This window comes from Malania oleifera, chromosome 2 (genome assembly GCF_029873635.1).
Source record: "Malania oleifera isolate guangnan ecotype guangnan chromosome 2, ASM2987363v1, whole genome shotgun sequence".
Classification (NCBI taxonomy): domain Eukaryota; kingdom Viridiplantae; phylum Streptophyta; class Magnoliopsida; order Santalales; family Ximeniaceae; genus Malania; species Malania oleifera.
The window spans coordinates 135,556,054-135,578,584 of NC_080418.1; the positions used below are offsets into that span (position 1 = coordinate 135,556,054).

The 22,531-nt window shown below is 35.7% G+C and overlaps 1 protein-coding gene across 1 annotated transcript; it reads left to right on the forward strand.

Moving 5' to 3' along the window:
- Positions 1 to 7,198: 7,198 nt before the first annotated feature.
- Positions 7,199 to 21,170, forward strand: LOC131149587 (uncharacterized). Its single transcript, XM_058100169.1, has 8 exons — positions 7,199 to 7,423; positions 7,501 to 7,568; positions 15,656 to 15,775; positions 18,812 to 18,885; positions 18,983 to 19,040; positions 19,133 to 19,234; positions 20,129 to 20,240; positions 20,633 to 21,170. Exons 1-8 carry the CDS (start codon positions 7,359 to 7,361, stop codon positions 20,751 to 20,753), a joined length of 720 nt encoding a protein of 239 aa, XP_057956152.1. The 5' UTR covers positions 7,199 to 7,358; the 3' UTR covers positions 20,754 to 21,170.
- The last annotated feature ends 1,361 nt before the right edge of the window (positions 21,171 to 22,531 follow it).

Below are 22,531 nucleotides of genomic sequence, written 5' to 3' on the forward strand. Positions count from 1 at the left end.
TATAAAATATTTGTTAATGAAGAAGTGCATGTTCTTTTTTGTATTAATCATATACCACATGATTTTTACTTACTTTTGTTGATGAAAATAAAGTTATGAATTTTTTCATGTGTTTTGAATTTAAAATAATTCAAATAAAACATGACATCACGTGAAATGCAAGTGTCTCATACTATTAAAATAAAGTACATGATGATAATGATGCCAACATTAATAAAAATTAATTATTATACAATTAAATACAAGGGCGAAAAATATTGACTTTCCCAGAGATTTGGCAAAAAAGATAGAATCTCCCCTAAAGTTTCAAAAATTCCATTGTCTTTCTTTCAGATTTTGAAAATGTTACAAACTTCTACTGAAATTTGCTAAAAGGACACAAATCTCATTTTAAAAGACTTGTCTCTTTTGTAAAATATAAAGAAAGGTTTGTGTAGGGGGGAAAAACAGGTTCATGAGTTGGGTCCGAGCAAGTCATAAACGAGTCGTGATTAAACAAGTCACAACCATGTAAACTCTAATCCGCCTGTTTAATAAATGGTCCGGTCGGGTTACCCATTTAAAATAAATAATTTAATTATTTAAAATGTTTAAAGCCATAACAGAACAAATTGTCTCTCTCGGTTCACGTCTGACAGGCTGAGGAAGAAGAATAAGAAGAAGAAGGGGTTTAAATCAAAATCAAAATCAGTTTGAAGAAGAAGAAGAAGAATTGTGAGTTTTTTCCTGTTTTATTATTAAAAAGAAATAAAATATTAAATAATACTCTTATTGGGAAAAAATTTCCCAAACTGATGCTCACGTAATCTCGCAACACCAAGTTGCGAGATTTAAAAGCCCAGCGAGTGAGAAGTTGATGCGTGGCACAGTTGCAGAGAAAATCTCGCAGCATGAAGCTGCGAGATTTAAAGGCTCAGCCCAACAGGGTGGTGACGCGTGGCACTGAGTAAATCTTGCAGGTTAGTCCTGCGAGATTTACCGACTGTATTTACTCTTTACAAATTTAAATTTAAATAATATATTATTGTGATATTAAAAAGTTTTTATTAATTACAAACATTTATTTTATTATGGAAGTGTTTGTATACATTCAATTATAAGAAAAGTAATTATCCAATAATTAATTATTGCCAAATGCAACCTGATCAATAATATAAAAAAATCCTCACATAAAAGAAATTATTGATTTGTAACAAGTATTTTGTCATAAAAATTTGGATAAAATTAAAAAAAAAATTCAAAATATGACTCTAACCCCTAAATTTTCAAAAAAATACTAAAAAATTTCTTATAATTTAATTTTATTGACGGAATGAATATTTTGTTAGTTAACTATTAAGTACATGTGGAATAACAAAATTTGTCCTTAATAGAATGATATTTTAAAATGACATTAATTTAGTAAAAAAAAAACATATGATTAATAAAATGATTAAAGTCAAATAAGTGAATTAGGGACTGAACAAAAATTTCGAATTGATTGCTTTGATGCTTTTGGTCAACTAATTATATAAGTATGACAAAATAATTTATATTATTTCAAAATTTTTTAAAAATATAATTGGAAAAAATAAAATTTCTCAACAAGTTATAGAAAAGCCTAGTAATTATAATGCTGCAAAATGTTTATTGGATGTAATATTTAAAATTAACAATTAAACACATTATAAAATAAATAAAATATAATTTAATATTTTTAGAGTCAAGTAATGTATCAAATATAGTATTAAAAAAATGTAAACTAAAATTTCACTGACTTTACAAAAGTTACTATGTTATTAATGGTCTTCAACAAGACTAAAAAAGTGAACCAATCAACCGATACAAACTAATTTATTCATAATAACAAACTATTATCGTAAAATTAGAGTATTAATCAAAAGAACGTGATATTTACAAATATTTTAAAAAAAGAAATTAGAAGATATTGATAGATAATCACGAATCTAATTTTACTTACTAAATTGGACGTAGTTAAATAAAAATGAAAAAAAATTATTTCGACTTATCTAAGTGGGTAAAATCCTTAAAAATCATACTTCACTCGATCTAATATATATATATAGCTCATACTCCTATTATTTTGAAAATAATTTTTTATATATTATTTGTCATAAACTCATAAGAAGATCACATTATTATTTGTTTTATATTGTCAAGATAAATTCAAACTGAATTTATAATTAGTGTACAAACCAATCAACAAGTAGTACTTAAGTGATCTAAATACACTTAGCAAAATAATAGGGTGGTACCAATTCTATGAAATTAAAGTGATTATTATGACCTCTAACAATTTCAGACACTTGTAGATGTTGTGATACCATTCAAACTTAAAATAACAAAAATTTGCTATCCATTGTCATTTTGGGTAAAGGTTTCCGCACTTTGCATGTTGCAACATATATATAACTGTTATGTGTCATTTTTTACATTTGACAATATTTAATTCTTTGGAGCAAAGGTCGAATCTTTCACTGTTTAGTTAAATAAAAGTTATTTTATTCATCTCAATTTAATTTGAAAAATTATATAAATAAACTTCAAGAGTATGAAGTGTGCACGAGACACATGACTATACAAATGAAATGAAAATAGTCAAATATTATACAAGTGAAATGAAAATAATCAATGATACATACAAAAGAAATAAAAATAATCAATACTATACAAATGAAATCAAAATAATCAATGATATACATACAAATGAAATGCAATGAAAATAATGCTAAACTACTCCGTGCCGCAGCGAGGTCGTCTCCAGGGTCGTGGTGGCTGCCGTCTGCGTCTGCCCTCTCCCTACTAGTCATCTGCATCAGGTGTCCTGTCCCGTCGTCCTAGATGTGGATCATCTCCGCCAAGAGGTACTGTATAATCATCATTCATGCGGAGCGCACGCGGTAAGAATTGATATGATGTCTCGGGATAAGAACGAGGCGGCATAGCGTGTGCATCGACCTCCTCCCTATCAAAAAGATCGTCCAACAAAAATGACATCGATGGGGTAGTAGCAGAGTCAGATGGGGCGTTAGCTGGTCTACTCGACGGTCCGGCAATATCAGCTGCAGTGGAAGGCGCATACGGTGCTAACAGGCCGAACACGTACTCCACCTGTACAACCGGTGGCGAGGAGATGGGAGTCACTGGACAACTAGAGGAGGCATGTCGTCCTCCTCGTACTGGAGCCGGTCGACCTCCTCGTGTTGGTACATCAGGTCGACCTCCTTGTGCTAGGATCCGTCGACCGTCCTCGTGGACGAGGTCCAGTGCAACACTCATCAATTGGTGGATCGCAGGATTGAACAAGATTTGGTCTGCCTCAATGACTATGTCAGTCTGCAGGATATGAAAATATTTGATTAACGCATGCAAATCATAACGTCACACACCGCGCCATTTCAGAGACAAATCTCGCAGCACCAAGTTGCGAGATTTCTGCCACGCATCGTCTTCCCAAACAATGGAACTTTAAATCTCGCAACTTGGTGCTGCGAGATTTGTTGAGCCCCCTGCCACACGTCACCTTCCCGTTCGCTGGTCGCTTTAAATCTCGCAGCACCAAGCTGTGAGATTTGCTCAGCTCCGTGCCACGCGTCACCTTCCCAGTCGCCCATCAGTTTAAATCTCGTAGCATCAAGCTGCGAGATTACGTAAGCATTAGTTTGGAAATTTTTTTCCCAAGAAGAGTATTATTTAATATTTTATTTATTTTTAATAATAAAACGGGAAAAAACTCGAAGAATTGCAGTCTCAAAGAACTGCGACCGCCAAACAAGCAAGGGAGTGAATCTATGAAGGGAACTCACCGACCATGGTGAGAAGAAGAAGAAGAACTATAGTCTTGAAGAACTACGACTGCCAGACGGGCAAGGGAGTGAAGCTGTGAAGGGACCTCGCTGACCATGGTGAGAAGAAGAAGAAGAAATGCAGTCTCGAAGACCTGCGATCACCAAACATGCAAGGGAGTGAAGGGACCTTGCCGACCATGGTTTGCTGACTGCTGGGCAGATAGTTAGGTGGAGACGGGCAAGGGCCAAGGGTGGACGGCACCGGCGGCAGTGGAGTTCAACCATGCAGGTGACTGGTAGTGGTCCTGGATTTGGACTCTGGAGGCGGCACGATACGCTGCATACGCATATGGGGATTGGGAATTTAGGGATAGGGTTTTATGTGTGTGTGACAAATAGGCAAGCAAATCAACGGGTCACCAGGTGGGTGTCTCGCCCCAAACCCGGGTTGATCCTTTTATAAATGGTTTGACTTTCATAAATTCGATCCCGTTTTAAATGGGCAGGTCACGAGTGACCCATCGAGTCATGACTTGTTTTGCCACCCCTAGGTTTGTGTCTTTTTTATCAATCTTAAGGGAGGTCCTTGGAATTCTTAAAATCTCACATCTTTTGAGATTTTTGAAACCTTCAGGCAAGCAAATCAACGGGTCACCTGGCGGGTGACCCACCCCAAACCCGGGTTAATCCATTTATAAATGGGTTACTTTCATAAATCCGACCCTGTTTAAATGGGCGGGTCATGACTCGTTTTGCCACCCTTAGGTTTGTGTCTTTTTGATTAATCTTAGGGGAGGTCCTTGGAATTCTTAAGATCACACATCTTTTGAGATTTTTGAAACTTTTAGGGACGTCCTTATCTTTTTATCAAACCTAAATGGGAGGTCAGGTTAATGTCTTTGACCTTATGTTGCATTTGGGAGTATGAATTTTGGATTTGAATTTGGATGAATTTAGATAAATTTCAATTTAATTTTATATTTTATTTTATCCAAATCCAATATAAATTTAAATTAAAGACTTCTTCAAACATAGGATAAATATAATTGTTTTACATTATGATTACATTTATCATATTATTAATTTATTTTTTAAATTAAATAAAATTTTATGACATGTTTGGACATGATTGAAAAATTACATTGATTCGAGTTCTTTTGTTTGCATCTACCAACTATATATTAAGATTTTAATTTTAATTATAAGTTGAACAAAATGGAAAACCATTTTCGATTTTAGTGCATTTCATTTCTAATTCCTGTTTCGGTTTCAATTGCGAAGTAAGTGCCACCTAAATTTTGTGTATTCCCGAATAGACATATCCGAATTATGATGAGTTTTTTTACCAAAATATAAAAAAAAAAAAAGACACAAAAATAGAGAAAATGGGGAAAATTTACAAAATATATCCAGCTGACTTTCCAAAAGTCAGTTTGGGCTTTCAAATAAAAAAAAAATGTTAGCATCATGTCTTTGTTAGCTACATTTAAAAGAAAAAAAGGGGGGTTGGGGGACAGCATTGACGCGCGTCAGCGCTCGGAAACCTCGGAGAGAGGGGAAAGAGGAGGGAGAGGGGGAAGGGCATTAATGGGTGTCAAGGGGAATTAAAAGAAAAAAAAAGGGGTGGGGGGTGGGGGAGACGCCGCTCAGCAGCCGAAGAGAGGGGAGAGGGGAGAATGGCATGAGGGAAAAAAAAAGAAAAGTTGCATGCATGCAAAAATTGAAAATTAAATTATAATAATTAATAAATATAATTTTTTATTGATAGTTTTAATTTATTTAATAAATAAACATAAGTCAAAAGCAATTTCACTATATTTCTACTCATTTTTTACAAAAATATTAAAAACAACCTATGTTTATTTATTTATTAAATATATTAAACGACCAACACAAAATTAAAAGAAAATTTATGTATTAAAAGAAACGTCGCTAATATTTTCTCGGGTATGGTTTGATGTACAGTGCGCTTAACCTGATGTCGGGAATGATTCAATGTGCGGTTCACGTTTCCCGATATCAAGGTACAGTTCGATATTCGATTCATGTTTTTTTACATCGGTGCGTATTTCTCGATTTCAAATACGATTTGATGTATGATGCACATTTCTCGATATACGGTGCACACATTTCGATGCCGGGTAGATTCAATGTATGGCTCACGTTTCCTGATGTCAATTTTTGATTCGATGTATGATACGTGTTTCTCAATGTCAGGTATAGTTCGATGTGCGGTGCACGTTCGCGATGTGCGATTCAAATTGCGGTGCACATTTCCAATGTGGGTATGATTTGATGTACGGTGCACGCTTCCTGATGTCGGATAAGGTTCGATGTACGGTTCACTTTTTTTGATGTCAGGGTACAGTTTGATGTACAGTGCATGTTTCCCAATACCGGGTACGGTTAGATGTGCGGTTCATGCTTCTCGATGTCGAGTACGGTTTGATGCACGGTTTACTTTTCTCGATGTCGAGGTACAATTCGATGTACGGTGCATGCTTCCCTGATACCCGACACGGTTTGATGTGCGGTTCACATTTTCCAATGTTGAGTACGGTTCAATGTACGGTTCACATTTTTCGATGTCGGGTACGATCCGCATTTTTCGATGTCGGGTATGGTTCGATGTACAGTACTATTGTTGCTAAAAACCAATTTTCTTGCTCAAACCAATTCGAGAAATCACTTTTCGCGCAAAAACTATCTCGAAAAAATATTAGCGACGTTTCTTTTAATACATGAGTTTTCTTTTAATTTTTTATTAGTAGTTTTAATTTATTTAATAAATAAATAAACATAAGTTGTTTTTAATATTTTTGTAAAAAATGAATAGAAATATAGTGAAATTGCTTTTGATTTATGTTTATTTATTTATTAAATAAATGAAAATTACCAATTAAAAAATAAAAGAAAATTTATGTATTATGAATTTTGAATAAAAAAATAACTAATTTTATATGACAAAATAATAACAACAATTAAATTTATTAATTATTATAATTTAATTTTCAATTTTTATATGCATGCAACTTTTATTTTTTATTTTTTTAATTTTTTATTTCCCTGTAGCATCTCCCCTACCTCCTTTTTTTTTTTCTTTTTTCAATCTTTTAATTCCCCTTGACACCCATTAATGCCCTTCCCCCTCTCTCCTCAGTTACCGAGTGTTGACTAGCGTTAGCGCTATCCCCAGCCCCCTGTTATTTTTGCCTTTTATATGCGGCTGACAAGGACATGATGCTGACATTTTTATTTCTATTTTTAAATCTAAACTGACTTTTGAAAAATTGATTGGATATATTTTTGTAATTTTTCCACATTTTCTCTATTTTTGTGGTTTTTGTTTTTGTTTTATTTTTAATATTTTGGTAAAAAACTCGGATTAAGATTCCTATTGAAAGGGGGAATAAAAAGTTAAAAATACCTAGCATTAAGCCAAACAGAGAAACTGGAATAAGCCAATCCCATTCCTTAATCTGGATTGATTTTATTTTCTGCTTGTTCACTTTGCTTCAGCAGCCAAGAAATCGTATCGAGGAGGATAAACCCTTGTCCTCACAGAAACAGATGGGAACGGTAGAAGCAGAAGATGATACTGTTTGCTTGGACGAATCTTTCTTCATCAACGACGAGTATCTCTCTCTCTCTCTTTCTCTCTCTCTGAAATAATTGCTCTCCCTTCGCTGTCTAATTTTGATGTAATGTGCAGCTATCAGCTCACTACATTTACGTTCGGGTCGCAAGTTATTCAGCTCCTTTGTCTCCAATCAGCTTCAAGTGAGTCCCCTTTTCTGGAATTATTTTTTTTCAAAAATTTTGCAAAAAAAAAAAAAAAAACAAATCCATTTGCTCTAATTGCTGATATCTTTGATTGTAATACTTTTTATATAGAAGTTTACTAGTTGTGTGAAACAAATTATAACAAAAGAGAGCACTGGAAGAAGAAAGATCAGTACAGAAAACAGAGGAAGGTGATGAGGTGATAAAAGGACTTCCAGAATTCGTCCTGTTTTCTTATTATTAGAACTGTACACCATGAGCAAGATAAATAGGGAGAAGGAATAACAGAATGAGAGAATCTCGAGCAAACAAAATAACTGACCAAGCAAAAAAAAAAAGAAAAAGGGATAACAACAAAAAAGGAATAACAGATTTGTTGAAGCCATTCACGTGGGGTCCCTTCCTTCAGGTTTCTGGTGTGAGCTAGGGAGCTGAGCTGGAGTCTGAGCTGGAATTGAAGACTGGGCATCTTCAATTCGTAATAGCCCCCGCAAGATGGAGTGTAGATGCTCCCATCATGGACAGGTGAGAATAAAATAAGGAAGAGGTTATAGGTTTGGTGAACATATTTGCCATTTGCGAGTTGCTCTTGACATGGTGAGTAATTAGACTACCATCTTGAATTTTTTCGCGAATAAGATGACAATCTAGCTCAATGTGCTTTGTGCGTTCATGAAATACTGGGTTTGCAGCAATGTGTAAGGTAGCTTGGTTATCACATAAGATAGTGGCTGGTTGAGGATGAGGCACTTGGAGATCATTCAAAAGGTAAAGGATCCAAGTCAATTCGCAGCATACCATTGCCATGGCTCTGTACTTTGCCTCTGCAGAAGACCTGGAGACGGTGTTTTGCTTTTTGGACCTCCAAGAGATCAAAGAAGAACCAAGAAAAACATAGTAGCCGGTTATGGACTTTCGGCTATCAGGACATGAACCCTAATCACTGTCACTATAAGCCTTCAGCTGTAAACTGGAATCTGATGGATAGAAGAGTCCTTGACCTGGTGCCATCTTAATATATCTAAGAACCTTGTGTGCTGCATTTAGATAAGGGACTCGTGGATTTCCCATGAATTGGTTGAGAAGTTGGACAGAATAAGAGAGGTCTGGTCGAGTGATGGTTACGTACATTAAGCGGCCAATGAGTCTTCTTTAAATGGTGGGATCTCCAATAGGTTCTCCCTCATCTCTTGACAACTTGAGATTTTGATCCAAGGGGATTTTAGCAATTGTAGCCCCAATGGTTCCCGTATTTGATAGAATGTCCAATGCATATTTTCATTAACAAAGATGAATTCCCTTTGCTGATCGTGCAACTTTGATGATATGAAAGTATTTGAGTTGCCCAAGATCTTTGATTTTAAACTTTTCACTCAAAGCTCCCTTAAGTTCTTCAATAGATCTCCTGTCATTGCTGGCCATAATTATGTCATCAACATGGCAGTGAAGGAACCATTATACATTCGAGTAAACAAGCTATAATCTTTCTTAGATTGAGTGTAACCATGCTAGATGATGAAGGAGGACAGTTTGGCATACCATTGCCTCGAGGCTTTTTTAAGGCCATATAAACTTTTAAGCAGCTTGCAGACCTTTGTTTGATCTGATGTGGGATAATTAGGTGGCAACTTCATGTATACTTCTTCATCAAGATCACCATGAAGGAAGGCATTGTTGACTTCGAATTGATGTAAATGCAAGCCTTTGATTGTTGCCAATGCTAGTAAGGCTCTGACAGATACTATCTTAGCTACCAGGGAGAAAGTTTCATGATAGTCTATGCCTTCTTCTTGTGTGTATCCCTTGTAGACCAATCTGGCCTTGTATCATTCAATGGTCCCATTAGCATTGTATTTTATCTTGTAAACCCATTTGCATCCGATGGCCTGCTTACCAGGAGGAAGATCAGTGATAACCTAGGTTTTATTCTGTTCAAGAGCTGCAATCTCAATCTACATAGCTTTCTCACAATTAGGATTCTCAACAGCATCATGATATGAATGAGGTTCAGTGTTTTTAGTGATTGAGGTGACAAAAGTTTTGTGTTTAGGTGAAATGTTATGATAAGATAAAGTGGCACAGAGAGGAGAAGGACTACCTAGAGCTGCAGAACCTCGTTCCTTGTTGGACTCTTGTGAATGGGTGAGAGAGCTAGCGGAGCTAGCTTGCTGACAGATGAAGTGTTCAAGGTGGGATGGTGGCCTCTTGGTTCTAGTAGATCTCCTTGGGAGATGAGGGCTGCCTATAGTGTGGTCTGAGGTCTCACCAGGAGGTTGAGGTGATGTTGAAGGCTGAGTTGGTGTATTTTGTGGGCTGTTAGGTTCTACAGTGGCTTTAGTTGGTGTAGGAGAGTCTGCATAGGAGAAGTCCATAATAGTAGGTTGAGGAAAGGGAAGCTGAGTGGTAGGGATAGAAGTGGCTTCTCTAGATTGGAAGGGGAAAATGTCTTCATGAAAAACGACATTCCTTGAGATGAAGATTCTTTTAGTTTGGAGGTCCAACAGTTTGTATCCTTTTACCCCAAAGGGGTATCCCAAGAAAATACACTTTCTAGCTTGAGCATCAAACTTGTGTCTGTTATTTGAAAGAGTTGAGGCAAAGGCTAAGCAACCGAAGACTCTGAGGTGGGCATATGCAGGCTTGGCTTTAAAAAGGAGTTCAAAAGGACTTTTGGACTTTAAGATCACAGATGGGGTTTGGTTAATGAGGTAGACTGCTGTCAGCACACAGTCACTCCAATATTTGATAGCAAGTCCACTTTGGAATCTCAAAGCTCTTGCAACATTTAAGATGTGCTGGTGTTTTCTTTCAACTGTGGCATTTTGTTTAGGGGTCTCGACACAAGTTCTTTGGTGAATGATGCCCTTCTCATGATAAAATTGTTTCAGATCAAACTCCCCTCCATTGTCACTTCGAATGGTTTTGATTTTGGTTGCAAATTGAGTTTCTATCAGGGCACAAAATCCTTTTAAGGTGGAACTTGCATCAAATTTAAATTTCAAAAGATATACCCAGGTGCACCTGTTGAAGTCATCAACTATAGTAAGAAAGTATCGGAAACCATCATAAGAAACTTCATTACATGGCCCTCAAAGATCACAATGAATGAGTTCAAAACGATGTTCAGATTTGTGTTGACTACAGGGAAAAGGAAGCTTGTGAAGCTTGGCTAAGGGACAAACAAAGCAAGGCTTAGCATTTAGTGAAGTTTTGCATACAGGTTCAAGTTTAAGAAAATCTAATTTTACTTATGAAGGGTGTCCTAGGCGATAGTGCCAAAGGTCCAGGCTCTAGCTGTTTGTAATGGCAGCTGCTTTTGGTGGTATGTTAGTGACTTTGGACAGGGCTTGAGTCAAAGGTGCTGCAGAGACTTCATTCCGCAGCAAATGGTATAACCCATTCTTCACCTCACCCATTCCAGTCGTGCGCCAAGTCAAAAGGTCCTGAACAAAACAATTTTTAGATAAGAAAATGAGACAACACTTCAAGGTGTGAGCCAATTTTTGGGCAGAGATGAGATTAAAGGAAAAAGATGGAACACACAGGACATTGTGAAGAATAAGATCTTTTGTTGGTCTCATTGTACCAATATGGGTCACATAAACAGCTTCTCCATTAGGCAAGGTTACTGAGTAGGAGACCTGAGCTGTTATGGAAGTAAAGAAGCAGGTTGCACAGATCATATGATCTCTTGCACCTATGTCAATTATCCAGGGAATAGTTGAAATATCTTTGGGCTTGGTGGTGTAAGCTGAGAGACATAGAGGTATACCAGAGAACTGAGGAATGTGTGCATCATGAGGAGTAGCAATAGCAGTTTGAACAGAATGAACCGAGGCTTGACTGGTCTGCTGGAGCATGGCCATCAGTTGCTGGTATTGCTCTTGGGTTATAGTGCTTTGACCTGCATGAGTTCCTTGTTTTGGAACAGGTAGAGGAGATGCTGAAACTTGATGAGCATACGAGCCAATAGGTGGAATCCTACCATGAAGTTTGTGCCCTAGAGGATAGCCGTGAAGTTTATAACATTTCTCTATAGTATGTCCAGGAATATGGCAGTGATTGCACATTGGTTTGCTGGGGTTGGCCTTGAAACACCTTTCTAGAGAGTGACCATGAATTTTGCAATGAGAACAGTAGTATTTGTCACGTCTTTGAGAGCTATTTTGAGGTGTGAGCTGTCTGGTGCTATCCTTGGCCAGGAGAGCGAGGGGTTCAGTGGGAGAAGGGTCAGAGGATATCTCTCTACGCTTCTCTTCCTGTTGGATGATTGAGTAAACTTCATTCAAATTGGGAAAAGGTTTAATAAGCAATATATGTGCCTCCAAACCTTTGTAGGAGTCATTGAGTCCCATTAGGAATTTCATTACCCAGTCCCTTTGTTGATTTTTGATTACTGCTTTCAAGCCACCACAGCTACAGTTAGGGATGGATTCATGGTTCATCGAGAAGTGTTTTTAGCTTGGAGAAGTAACAACTCACCGAATCTTGTTGCTGCATCAAGGCAGCTATCCCTTGTTTGATTTCATAAATCCTTGGGGCATTTTGCTGCGCTAGACGATGCTCAAGCTCAACCCACAACTGATGTGCCGTTTCTGCATACAGGGTGCTGCATTTGATGTCAACCGACATGGAGTTTTGCAGCCAAGTAATAACAATGTCATTGCATCAAAGCCAATGATCCATCAAGGGATTGTCTGGATCAGTTGGCTCACAAATGCTGCCATCGATGAAACCCAGCTTGTTCTTAATACGCAAGGCACGCTTCATTGATCTTGCCCAAGGATGATAATTGCTGGAATCCAACACTTGCGTGACGAGTAAAGCTCCAGTGTGGTCGTTAGTGCTGATGAAGTATGGGCTGCTGGGCTGTGATGGATCAAGATGGTTTGAGGGATGGTTTGAGGCTGTTGAATTGGTGTTTTTGTTTTGGTTTTGATTGGTGTCTTGATCGGAATTGGTAGAGTCAGTTCGAGCCATTAAGACCAATCTGGCTTTGATACCATGAAACAAATTGAAACAAAAGAGAGCACTGGAAGAAGAAAGATCAGTATAGAAAATAGAGGAAGGTGATGAGGTGATAAAAGGACTTCCAGAATTCGTCATGTTTTCTTATTATTAGAACTGTACACCATGAGCTAGATAACTAGGGAGAAGGAATAACAAAATGAGAGAATCTCGAGCAAAAAGGAATAACAGATTTGTTGAAGCCATTCATGTGGGGTCCATTCCTTCAGGTTTCTGGTGTGAGCTAGGGAGCGCTGGAGTCTGAGCTGGAACTGAAGACTGGGAATCTTCAATTCGTAATATTGTGTGCCCAGAAATGTGTGTGGTATGCATATGGCTACTGTGGGTTCTTGTATTATGGTTGCATACACTTCATTTAGCTTTGCATTTCCAATATTCCTTCTCAAAAGAATAAGAAAGGAGCAGTATCAGCAAATGGAGAGAAGGGCAAAAGAAAAACATTTAGAAAACATGCTAAAAATTGTGTGAATCAATTAAGATTAGTTGTTTTATTTAATCATTAACTGTGCCCAAATTAATAATTTAAAAATAAAACGTGGGACTTATCACATATGTGAAGAAATCTGTAGTTTGATTCCAAGTTAGTTTACCCAGCTAATCTCATTCTTCTAGATAAAAGGAATATTTAGGTACATAACATTCTAAATCAATGCACTGGATTTGTTTAGAAATGGATGATCATAGCAACAATATAAGTATGCGAGAAGATAATTTTACTGAATATTTCATATAGGTATATTTTTTTATAAATCGCAGTAGAACAGGGAGTGTTATTGTTGAAATAAAATGCTGATATGGAGAAATAAAATAGTGCGAGAAAAACAAAGACAAGAAAGTGACATAGATTTAACGTGGTTCGGCAATTTGCCTACGTCCACGAGAGGAGAGCAGCGAGAATGATTCACTATGGAACTGAAATAATTACAGGAGCATTTGTCGCTATCTCACTCAAAATCCCAAAACCCCTTTTAGACCCTTTTTTATAACACTCAGAGAAAAAAAAATGCACAACAAAGCTAAGCCAGAAGTCCATTTTCTTCTTCTTCGGGATGCCTTTTAATGAGAGATTGCAGAGTGACCTTCACTGCCACACACCCACGCACAGCACTGCAGTCCATCCTTTCCTGCTGCATGTGCGTGCGTCCCATACACTACCACTCACGCACAGCACTGCCACACACCCTTGCACCTCCTGCAGTGTGGGTGTGCCCCATACTCTCCATCATCCCATGCATAATATATATAAATCTGTATGGGAGAAGCTGTGTGAGGCCTCCATTATCAAGTAGTATCTTTCACTAATGCATGCAAACAAAAGCTCCATTATTTTCCATTGTCATCAATGCACTCCACTGTCATGCCATAATGGGAGACAAGGCTCCAGTATCTTCACCCATTAATGCCAACAAAAAATAATGCACCAGTGAATAAATCTCAATAATTTAAGCTAATATAAAATTGGTGGGTGGAAGACCTCCATGCTCACAGTTATACCTGTAAGAATGGTCAGACCATTACTGTACTTTTATACACCTAGGAGCAAATCAACTTATATGCTTGATAGAAACATATAAACTTGTATTCACCCATGTGTTTGTGACTTTGTGCCATATATTCGAAGCTTTGAAAAAAGAATAGTTGAAGAATGTTTGATAGGGTGGGTAGCTGAATACCTATTTTGAATAACCATGTGGTTTATAATTTGGGCTCTCTAGAATCTTAAGAATTCCATACTCATCAGAACCCACCATCTGGAATAGTTTTGACTGCCTTAGGGCTTATTACCTTTTTCAGTTAATATACTTGAATATTATATGCTTATATTTATCTTGTAAAGAATTTCTTCCAACTTTGTGGAAAGTTAATGACTGGAGCACCGCTGGCTGTAAAGTTAAATGTTTGATGTTTGTAAGCCTTTTGAGAAAGTGGGTTTGGATATAAATTGGTTGTGAGATGGAATAAAGCTGCAATTTTCAGAACTGTTGGAATAATTTTGCTTCCAAATGTTTCTTTTGGGTCATTTGGCCTATTCTTTCAAGTTCAGAGGAAAGAGTGTTTGGGCTCTTAAGATTCCTGAGTTCTGCACTTGGTCTTGGAGGGAAATTTTGAGCACAAGGGGAGTAGTATTTCCTCGTATTTAATGCTTAGTGGGAAATGGAAATGGCACTTTGCTGTTTTTCAATAATTGGCATCCGGTTGGGTCTATTTTCCAGTATTGTGGTGCATGGTAGTGCTGGACTTTGGACTGCAGAAAGAACTAAAGTTGCTGACTTAGTGCTGAATGATAATTGTTGGCTGAGACCTAGTTCTCCTCCTATTATTCAGGTTTTTTAATTATAAAACTCAGTTGAGCTTGCTCCTGATCTATGTGTGATTCCTAAAGTTTACTGGAGGGTTGATGCTTCAGGTGTGTTCACTCTTGGAACTGCTTTGAATTTTCTGAGGGATAAAGCTTCCATGGTCCAATGGAGGGGTTCTAGTTGGTTTAAAAAAAATGTCTCAATGCATGCTTTTATTTCAGCTGGCCTTGCTCAATAGACTTTCTGCTTTTGATAAGCTGGTTCAATGGGTTTGAGAACTGCTTCTGCATGCTTACTTTTCTGTGGAAAAAATTAATCCAGAAATCATTTATTTTTCAGTTGTAAGTTTTATTCTGAGATTTACTGCAAAGTGTTCTAATGAATTTAACCAGATTCTTGAGAGTTCCATTTCTGCCTTAGCTTTAGCAGCGGATTTGGCGGCCATTTGGAAGGCTAGGAACATGAGAGTTTTTGAGAACATCCAGCTTGATATAAAGCAAGTTGTTGATTTTTTTTTTTTAAAAAAATGTTTAAGAGTCTAAGAATGTTAGATCTAATGAATGATTGTAATGGTTGGATTTGGGATCAGCTGGGACTTTTTGTTTGTGCCTGCTGATCAGGCTTTGTATTTTTTTTCCATGTGGCAACATATTCCTTCAAGTTTTTTCTCTTCCAACTTCTACTCAGTGCTTTATCTTGTCTTTTCTAGTCCATTGATATACTATTCTACACTATATACTAACTACTTGTGAGCAGCTGATTTTGATCTGACAGGGCAGTTGGTTTGGCCTGGTGCCATGCTGTTGAATGATTATATTTCAAAGAACACAAAGATGTTTCGTGGATGTTCGGTTATTGAGTTAGGCTCCGGTGTTGGTAAGTGCTGGCATAAGAGGCTTTTAAATTTCCTTTTCTGCTATCAATTTTACCGATCTTGGAAACTGGAGTATCAATATTGCATAATGAGTGGATATATAACAAAATAAAAATGCTTAATGGATGGATGTACAAGAAGCTGGGATCTAAATTCTTTCCTGTATATAAACAAATAATCCAGAGCTTTCATTTTTCTTTCTGAGGCTTTTTCACTGGATGTGTGCATTCTTTGTTTGATAGTTGAGAATCTGCCTCTCATATTTTCTTGCATTTTTCTTTCTCAAGGAGGATCTGTAATAAGTTTTTTGTTTTTTTTTTCTGAGTACAAAGTTTGCCTAGAGTCAATGGAGGATTCATTTGGCTATTTCCATTTCATGATTTGGTTCGAATAGAGACGGATCAACTTTGTGGGGGTGTGAATTTTTTTGTTGGTTTGTAGGATATTGGGTTGGAATAGATTGCTTGTATTTTTACCGGGAAGATGACTTGGTGTCTGCTCTGGGTTAGGATTCAATACATGGTCCCCTTATGGGCTTTGACAGCAGGTTGGTTTAAGGGGGTGTGTTATTCGAATCTACAGTGTCATTGGATTATTCTGTTATTTGATTGTAATTTTTTTTTCCTCTCCTCTTCTTGGGAAGATTCTAATGCTCCTTTTTATACATTCTTTCTCCTTTAATTAGAATTCTTATTTTTCTATGAGAAATATATGTTTTCTTGCATGTGATAAAAATATTAAACTAAGCTCCATAATGTTGTCATGGTCTTAAATTTCCACAATTTGTCAAAATTTCTGTTACAATTTCCACTTTGCACCATTATTGAAATTGAAATCGTGATTAATTTCTTGCAGAATTTCCATTGAAAGTCTCGCAAATCATTCGAAATGGTGAAATTTATTGCAAACTTGAAATTTCAGTTAAATTCATAAAAAAATTTGTCTATGGAACAAAATTTCCTTGAAATTGAAATTTGAGGTTGAAAACCCTTGAAGTTGAAATTTCTGTCTTAATAATTTCTCTTATCTATTGATAATGAAGATGATTTTTTTGATAGAAAAAGAAAAGAGTTTGTTAGTGAAGGAAGAATATACAAAATGGAGCGTAAATCCTATTAAGAAGAATAAAAGAGAAAAGAAAAGAAGATAAAAATACAATCAAAATAACACAACCATGCAGTCATGTTGTAAATCCAAACAACACATCCCATGAAAGGTCATATACTGAATCATATCCCATAGCAAATATCAAGTCATCTTTTTCTTTGTAAATATATGAGCATTTGTTTACCACCAGATACCCCATAGAATAGCAAAAAACTTCCACATCCACGAAGCCAAACCATCACTACTCCTGCCAAAAACTGTAAACGAAATAGTCAATAAATCCTCCACTGATTTTGGATTATAAAAATTTTACAAGAAGGATAGGAATGATATCTTTATGAATTCTAAAATTTAATGCAAAAATGATCTTAGATATTAACGACAAAACTTTATACGAATATTTGTTTCTATGTTAGTTGTATTTGAATATTTTTAATAAATATTTGGGTTCTTGTCTTACTGTTATTGCACACACGTGCTTGTCATTGTTTTTTTACATAAAATTTAGTTCTAAATTTTGCAGTGTTATATCTATTAACAGTTGTTAAAATTTCCTAAAAAATTCCTTGTTTCACTTCTACTTTCCATCTTTTTTAAATAAAAGTGAAATTGAAATATTGAAATTTCCATATTTTTAAGCCTCAAAATTTTAGTTGAAACTGAAAAATAAAACTTTGACTGCTGTTGTTCCCACTATTTTGTGTCACCAATTGAATCTTTGTTGTTGTCGCACAAAATGTAGATCATAATTTATGGGAGGTCATACTTGAATGCATCTTTATATTCTTTACTCAAAACATGTACCTTATCCTTTCTGGTCTTCCCCAGCCCAAGTCATATACTTCTAGAACATATTTTTTGTTGGAGGTATATTTACAGAACACGTCCTTTTCTGAATACTTGTAACTCATCCTTTTTGGTCTTCCACTTTCGAGTCAAATTATTCCTTCAGGCTTGTGTGAGTTTTTAAAATTTGTTGCACATGACCACAAAGTATCTTGTTATGTCTCGACTCAAGTAATGCCTACCTTTGTCCCTATCTTTTCATGAAATTATACACTGCTTACATGTCATTTTCCCCATCACACTTCTCAAATCCACTTTTATGAACATGCTATCTGAATGTCTGTTGACTGCTCAGCACCCTATCAAATTGATGTTACCACTCACTTGTAGAACTTACTCTTCAATTGACAGGCGTTTGCCATTGCATGACACTGTAGGAGTGCTCCTTTCTTACATCCCACTTTAAGTGGCAAACATTGTTTTGAATCAACTTATTTTTATCTCTAGCATTGGTAAAAACTGCACTCTAACCACCATGTATGTGTAACATAATAAGGGAGTGGGGCATGGTGGGTCATGAATGTGAGCATGTTTTGTTTCAATTCATTTTTTTTTTTCATATCTTGGTTTATTTTTTATTTTTCATATGAGAGATGCAATTCATGTGACAATCTAGTTTTTGCTAGATGTGGCTTCTAGGCCTAGCTTTTTTGGGTGCATTTGATGCAGTGAGCTAATGCTACAGAACTGGATCGGATAGAATAATAATCCCATACCACGTTTGGTGTGGGAGGTAAAAATGATACTATAGCTCTTAGCCTATCCTGTTGTTCATTTGGTGTGACCAAGGATAGGATGTGCGAGACATCAAAATGGAAAAATGTCCTTAACATCAATTCATTAGTTCTAAAAAATAATTCTCGTTTTAGCTTCATTGGTTTTAGATTTAAGCCTGAATGACAAAATCAGAAATCAAGAAAAAAAAATGAAATTATCATCATCTCTTCCTCATTTTCCGAAAAAAAGGGTCTTCTCCCCCTCCCTGGCATGGGTTCTAGTTTGTAAATGAACAAGAAATTCAGAAATTTTGAAAAACTAAAATGGCCAAAATGCCATTGAAACGATTACTGGCATTTGAATCACAGGTGTCACTGGAATTCTCAGCAGCAGATTTTGCTGTGAAGTTGTTTTGACTGATCATAATGAAGAAGTAATCAAGGCAAGGTCCTGTGGTTGAATCTCATTGCTTGAACACTTGAAACATTTTGTATCTAGTGTTCTTGTGTAGTAACTGTATGTTTTTCCTACATTATCAGATCCTCAAGAAAAATATTGAGCTCCAATCATCTTCTGAGTATTCTAAGTCTTGTGCTGGTAAGGAAATTTAATTTAAAAAGTGAAGACACATTTTTTGTTAGGCAATGTCTTTCATTTTTGTTTTTTAAATTCATGACATTTATCTCCAGGATTGGAAGTTGAGAGGCTAGAATGGGGAAACTCAGATCACATCAACCAAATTTTACAAAAGCACCCAAGGGGATTTGATCTGGTTCTTGGGGCTGACATATATATCCTACTTGTATTCTTTATCTTTCAACTTTCAAGCGATATTCAGATTGATGGTTACACCGTTATAGTAAAATGATCTACAAATGTCTGTCATTATTTTGATCCGTAATAGACTAAATAAAAGTGGAACCTGCAGAAAAAATCACCCTGCAAGCTCATGTCCATTTCTAAGGGGGGCATTGCATTGTTGAGAATGAAGTCATTCCATTTTCGTTCAGTGTTCAAAATTAATCTCTCTTGTTATTCATAGAATTTAAATTGAATTTTGATATTCTTAATAATAGTTTAGAATATTAAGTTTTTGTAATGCATAGGTTAGTTTTGTCCTAAATTTTAAAAATAAACCAATTGTTTTTGTTGACATCAGCATCATCATCATCATCATCATGAGTTGCTAGCATAGTGTGGGGTGAACATGTTTGGTTGGTTTTGATAGAGCAGAATCGTACTATTGGCTGATTGTGCATTGTTAGTTCGTCCTGGTTTTTGGTACTCCATTCCTGTTAAAAATTGTGTTTGTAGCTGTGGAAATTGAAATTAAATCTGCTTTTTTTTTTTTAAAAGAACTGGGCAGGGTCATACCTTAGAAATTGTATCTTTTGTTGCTTGTTCTTCATACTAATTGTTTTTTATTTATTTTTTATTTATTTTTAATGATCCAACTGAGCTAAGAAACTGGGTTTGCACAAAATAGGGTTTCTGATACATTAAGTCAAACATTTGCCAGTCATTGTTGCTTTGGAATGTAGATATGGGAAGGAAGACTCACATATTATGCTTGGTTTTTTGATATCTGCGATCCTCTTTTTCCTTTTCATTTTTCTTTGTTTGGGTGACAATATTGAAAACTTCAAAGGAAAATTTGAATGATAAAAATCTTTGACAATATCTAAGCTTCCAACAATCCAGTGTTCCTTTGCTTTTTGGTACTGTGGGAGAGCTTCTCCGCACCCGGGGACAAGGTCAATGCAAATTCATACTAGCCTATGTATCTCGAGCTAAGATGTAAGTACTCAATTCACAAATGTAAGATTTTCTTCACACCTCCTGATCGAGGAGCAGTGGTGGCAATAGGAAATCCCAGAATGGAGAAACTAACATACTACGGCTTAAGCATTAATGATTTAATTTGTGCACAACCCTGTTTCCCCAACTCAACTATTTGGATTACCTTGCTTTGGTGTCATCCGATGAAAGTTCAGTGTTTTACTGTACTTCAAAATTCTTGACATTTCATCATTGCCTTTTTCATCCTAATCAAATTGATCCTTCAATGTCTGTTGTGATTCCAGAGAGACTGTCATAGATTCTTCATTCCCCTTATCATAGGTATGCTGACAAGGAGTTTTCTTCCTAATATGTGTATTTTTTACATGATTAAGGTTCTTTCCATGCAGGATGGATGTGAAGGTTCTTGATGAAGCTGTTCGGCACGGAATGCGGGTAAATGAGGTGCCTGGGACCCGATCTGTTGTTGGAAATCTTGAAGGGGTTATTTTTGAGATCACTCTTCAATAGGAGTATCAAATATTTTCTGCCCATCCATTAGGAGCTTTAGCTTATAGTGAAGAGCAATAGAACCTTGTGAGTTCATGGCAGATGATTGATCTCCTTCTGACGACAGAGTGGCCGAACGTAAGATGCAGTACTGGAAAGACCGGGTTCAAAGCTGAGGATGCATTTAGAACAAATAGGCAAGAATGGCTTCTGTGGTGTTTGGAGTTTGATATGCAATTGCCCCGGTGATTGCCCGTATCAGTTTTGTTCTGCAAGTACATTGTTTAGTGATTTGGAAGAAAGGCAAGTCTAAGGATGCCTGAATTACATTTTAGTCTCTTATTCTTGGTTATACTAACTTCACTTTATTATCTTGATGTTGTATGGAAATTTGAGAGATGACCCATTCATCATTTTATACAAGATGTGCTATTCTTCTCTCTCTCGGGCTTTTTTTATTGTTTGGTAATTCTTTAGGAAATCAAAATGAAAAATAAAAATTATTTTCACATGGCAACTACACTATTAATCTTCTGGGATGTATTGGAGTCGAGTTGACACAATAAATACTTGAATTTGACTTGATTAAAAATGTTAAGCTCAAAATTTTACTCAAACTCAATCAATCTCAAAGTTGTTAAAACTTGAACTCAAATTGGCTACAAATTCTTATACTTGAGCTTGACTCGATTATGAATTAATGCTAAACACATGCATAAAAATATATAATGTACATATAATATTAAATATATTTATAAAAATATATATTACTAGAATTATATAATATAAAATAATAAAATTAAAAAACTTGAAAAATGCTCGAAGCCCAACTCTAGTACTATTACCAAGTTGAACTTGAGTCTTTAAAATACTCTTGGTATAATTCAACTTGAGTAGAATTCGAATCGTCAATTTAGAAGACAAGCCGAGTCCTACCAATAATCGTCAATTTCTAAGTTTGTGTTGGGCAATAGGCCCAAACCCAAGTACCAACTCCTCTAGCATCCGAGGAAACAATTGTTCCACAGCATCATCCTTGTAAAATATGACACAAAAGTTTTAGTATCTTCAGAGTTGAACGAAATATAACACATGAAAATTTTAGTATTTTGAGACTTGAAAAACAAGTAAGAATTGTAGGTAACTCTAGACAATGGAGCACATCAATGCTAAAGGTATGGTTCATCTTTGGAAAATAATTTTATTTTCTTTTCTAGTTTTTTAGCAAAACACAAAAATATTGTCTTATCTTTTAGTTTTGAAAATTTTATATTTAAAAAGACAAAAAATAAAAATAAAAATTCATTTAGTTTCAGAAAGTAATTTCATTTACATTCTACATTTTCAAATAATTGCAAAAAGTATAAATTCAAAAAATCAATTTGATCAAATTTTTTTTATTCAAATGTTTGTTCCATTTTCCCCTTTTTTTAACTCAATTTCATTCCACAAACCAAATAAATCCTTCTTCTGTCGATTCACATCTGAAACAAAAGCAAGTTACTTTAATCACATTAAAATTAAAATAAATTTTATTTTTAATTGTACATAATAAATATGCATATATGTAAGAAAAAATGCAAAATATATGTTTTTTAATTTTTAAAATAAGAATTTTAGTGTCCAGGAGCCTAAAAGGTCAAGTTCATAAAAAAAAAAAAGGAGGGGGGGGGGCTCTCTCTTGATTTTATGTCTTAGAGATTAGAGAATACTTGTATTCCTCTTTCTGAGTATATCTTATGCTGCTAATAACTTTCAAGATAGCAAAATAATAATTAAAGAATAACTACTGGTATCTA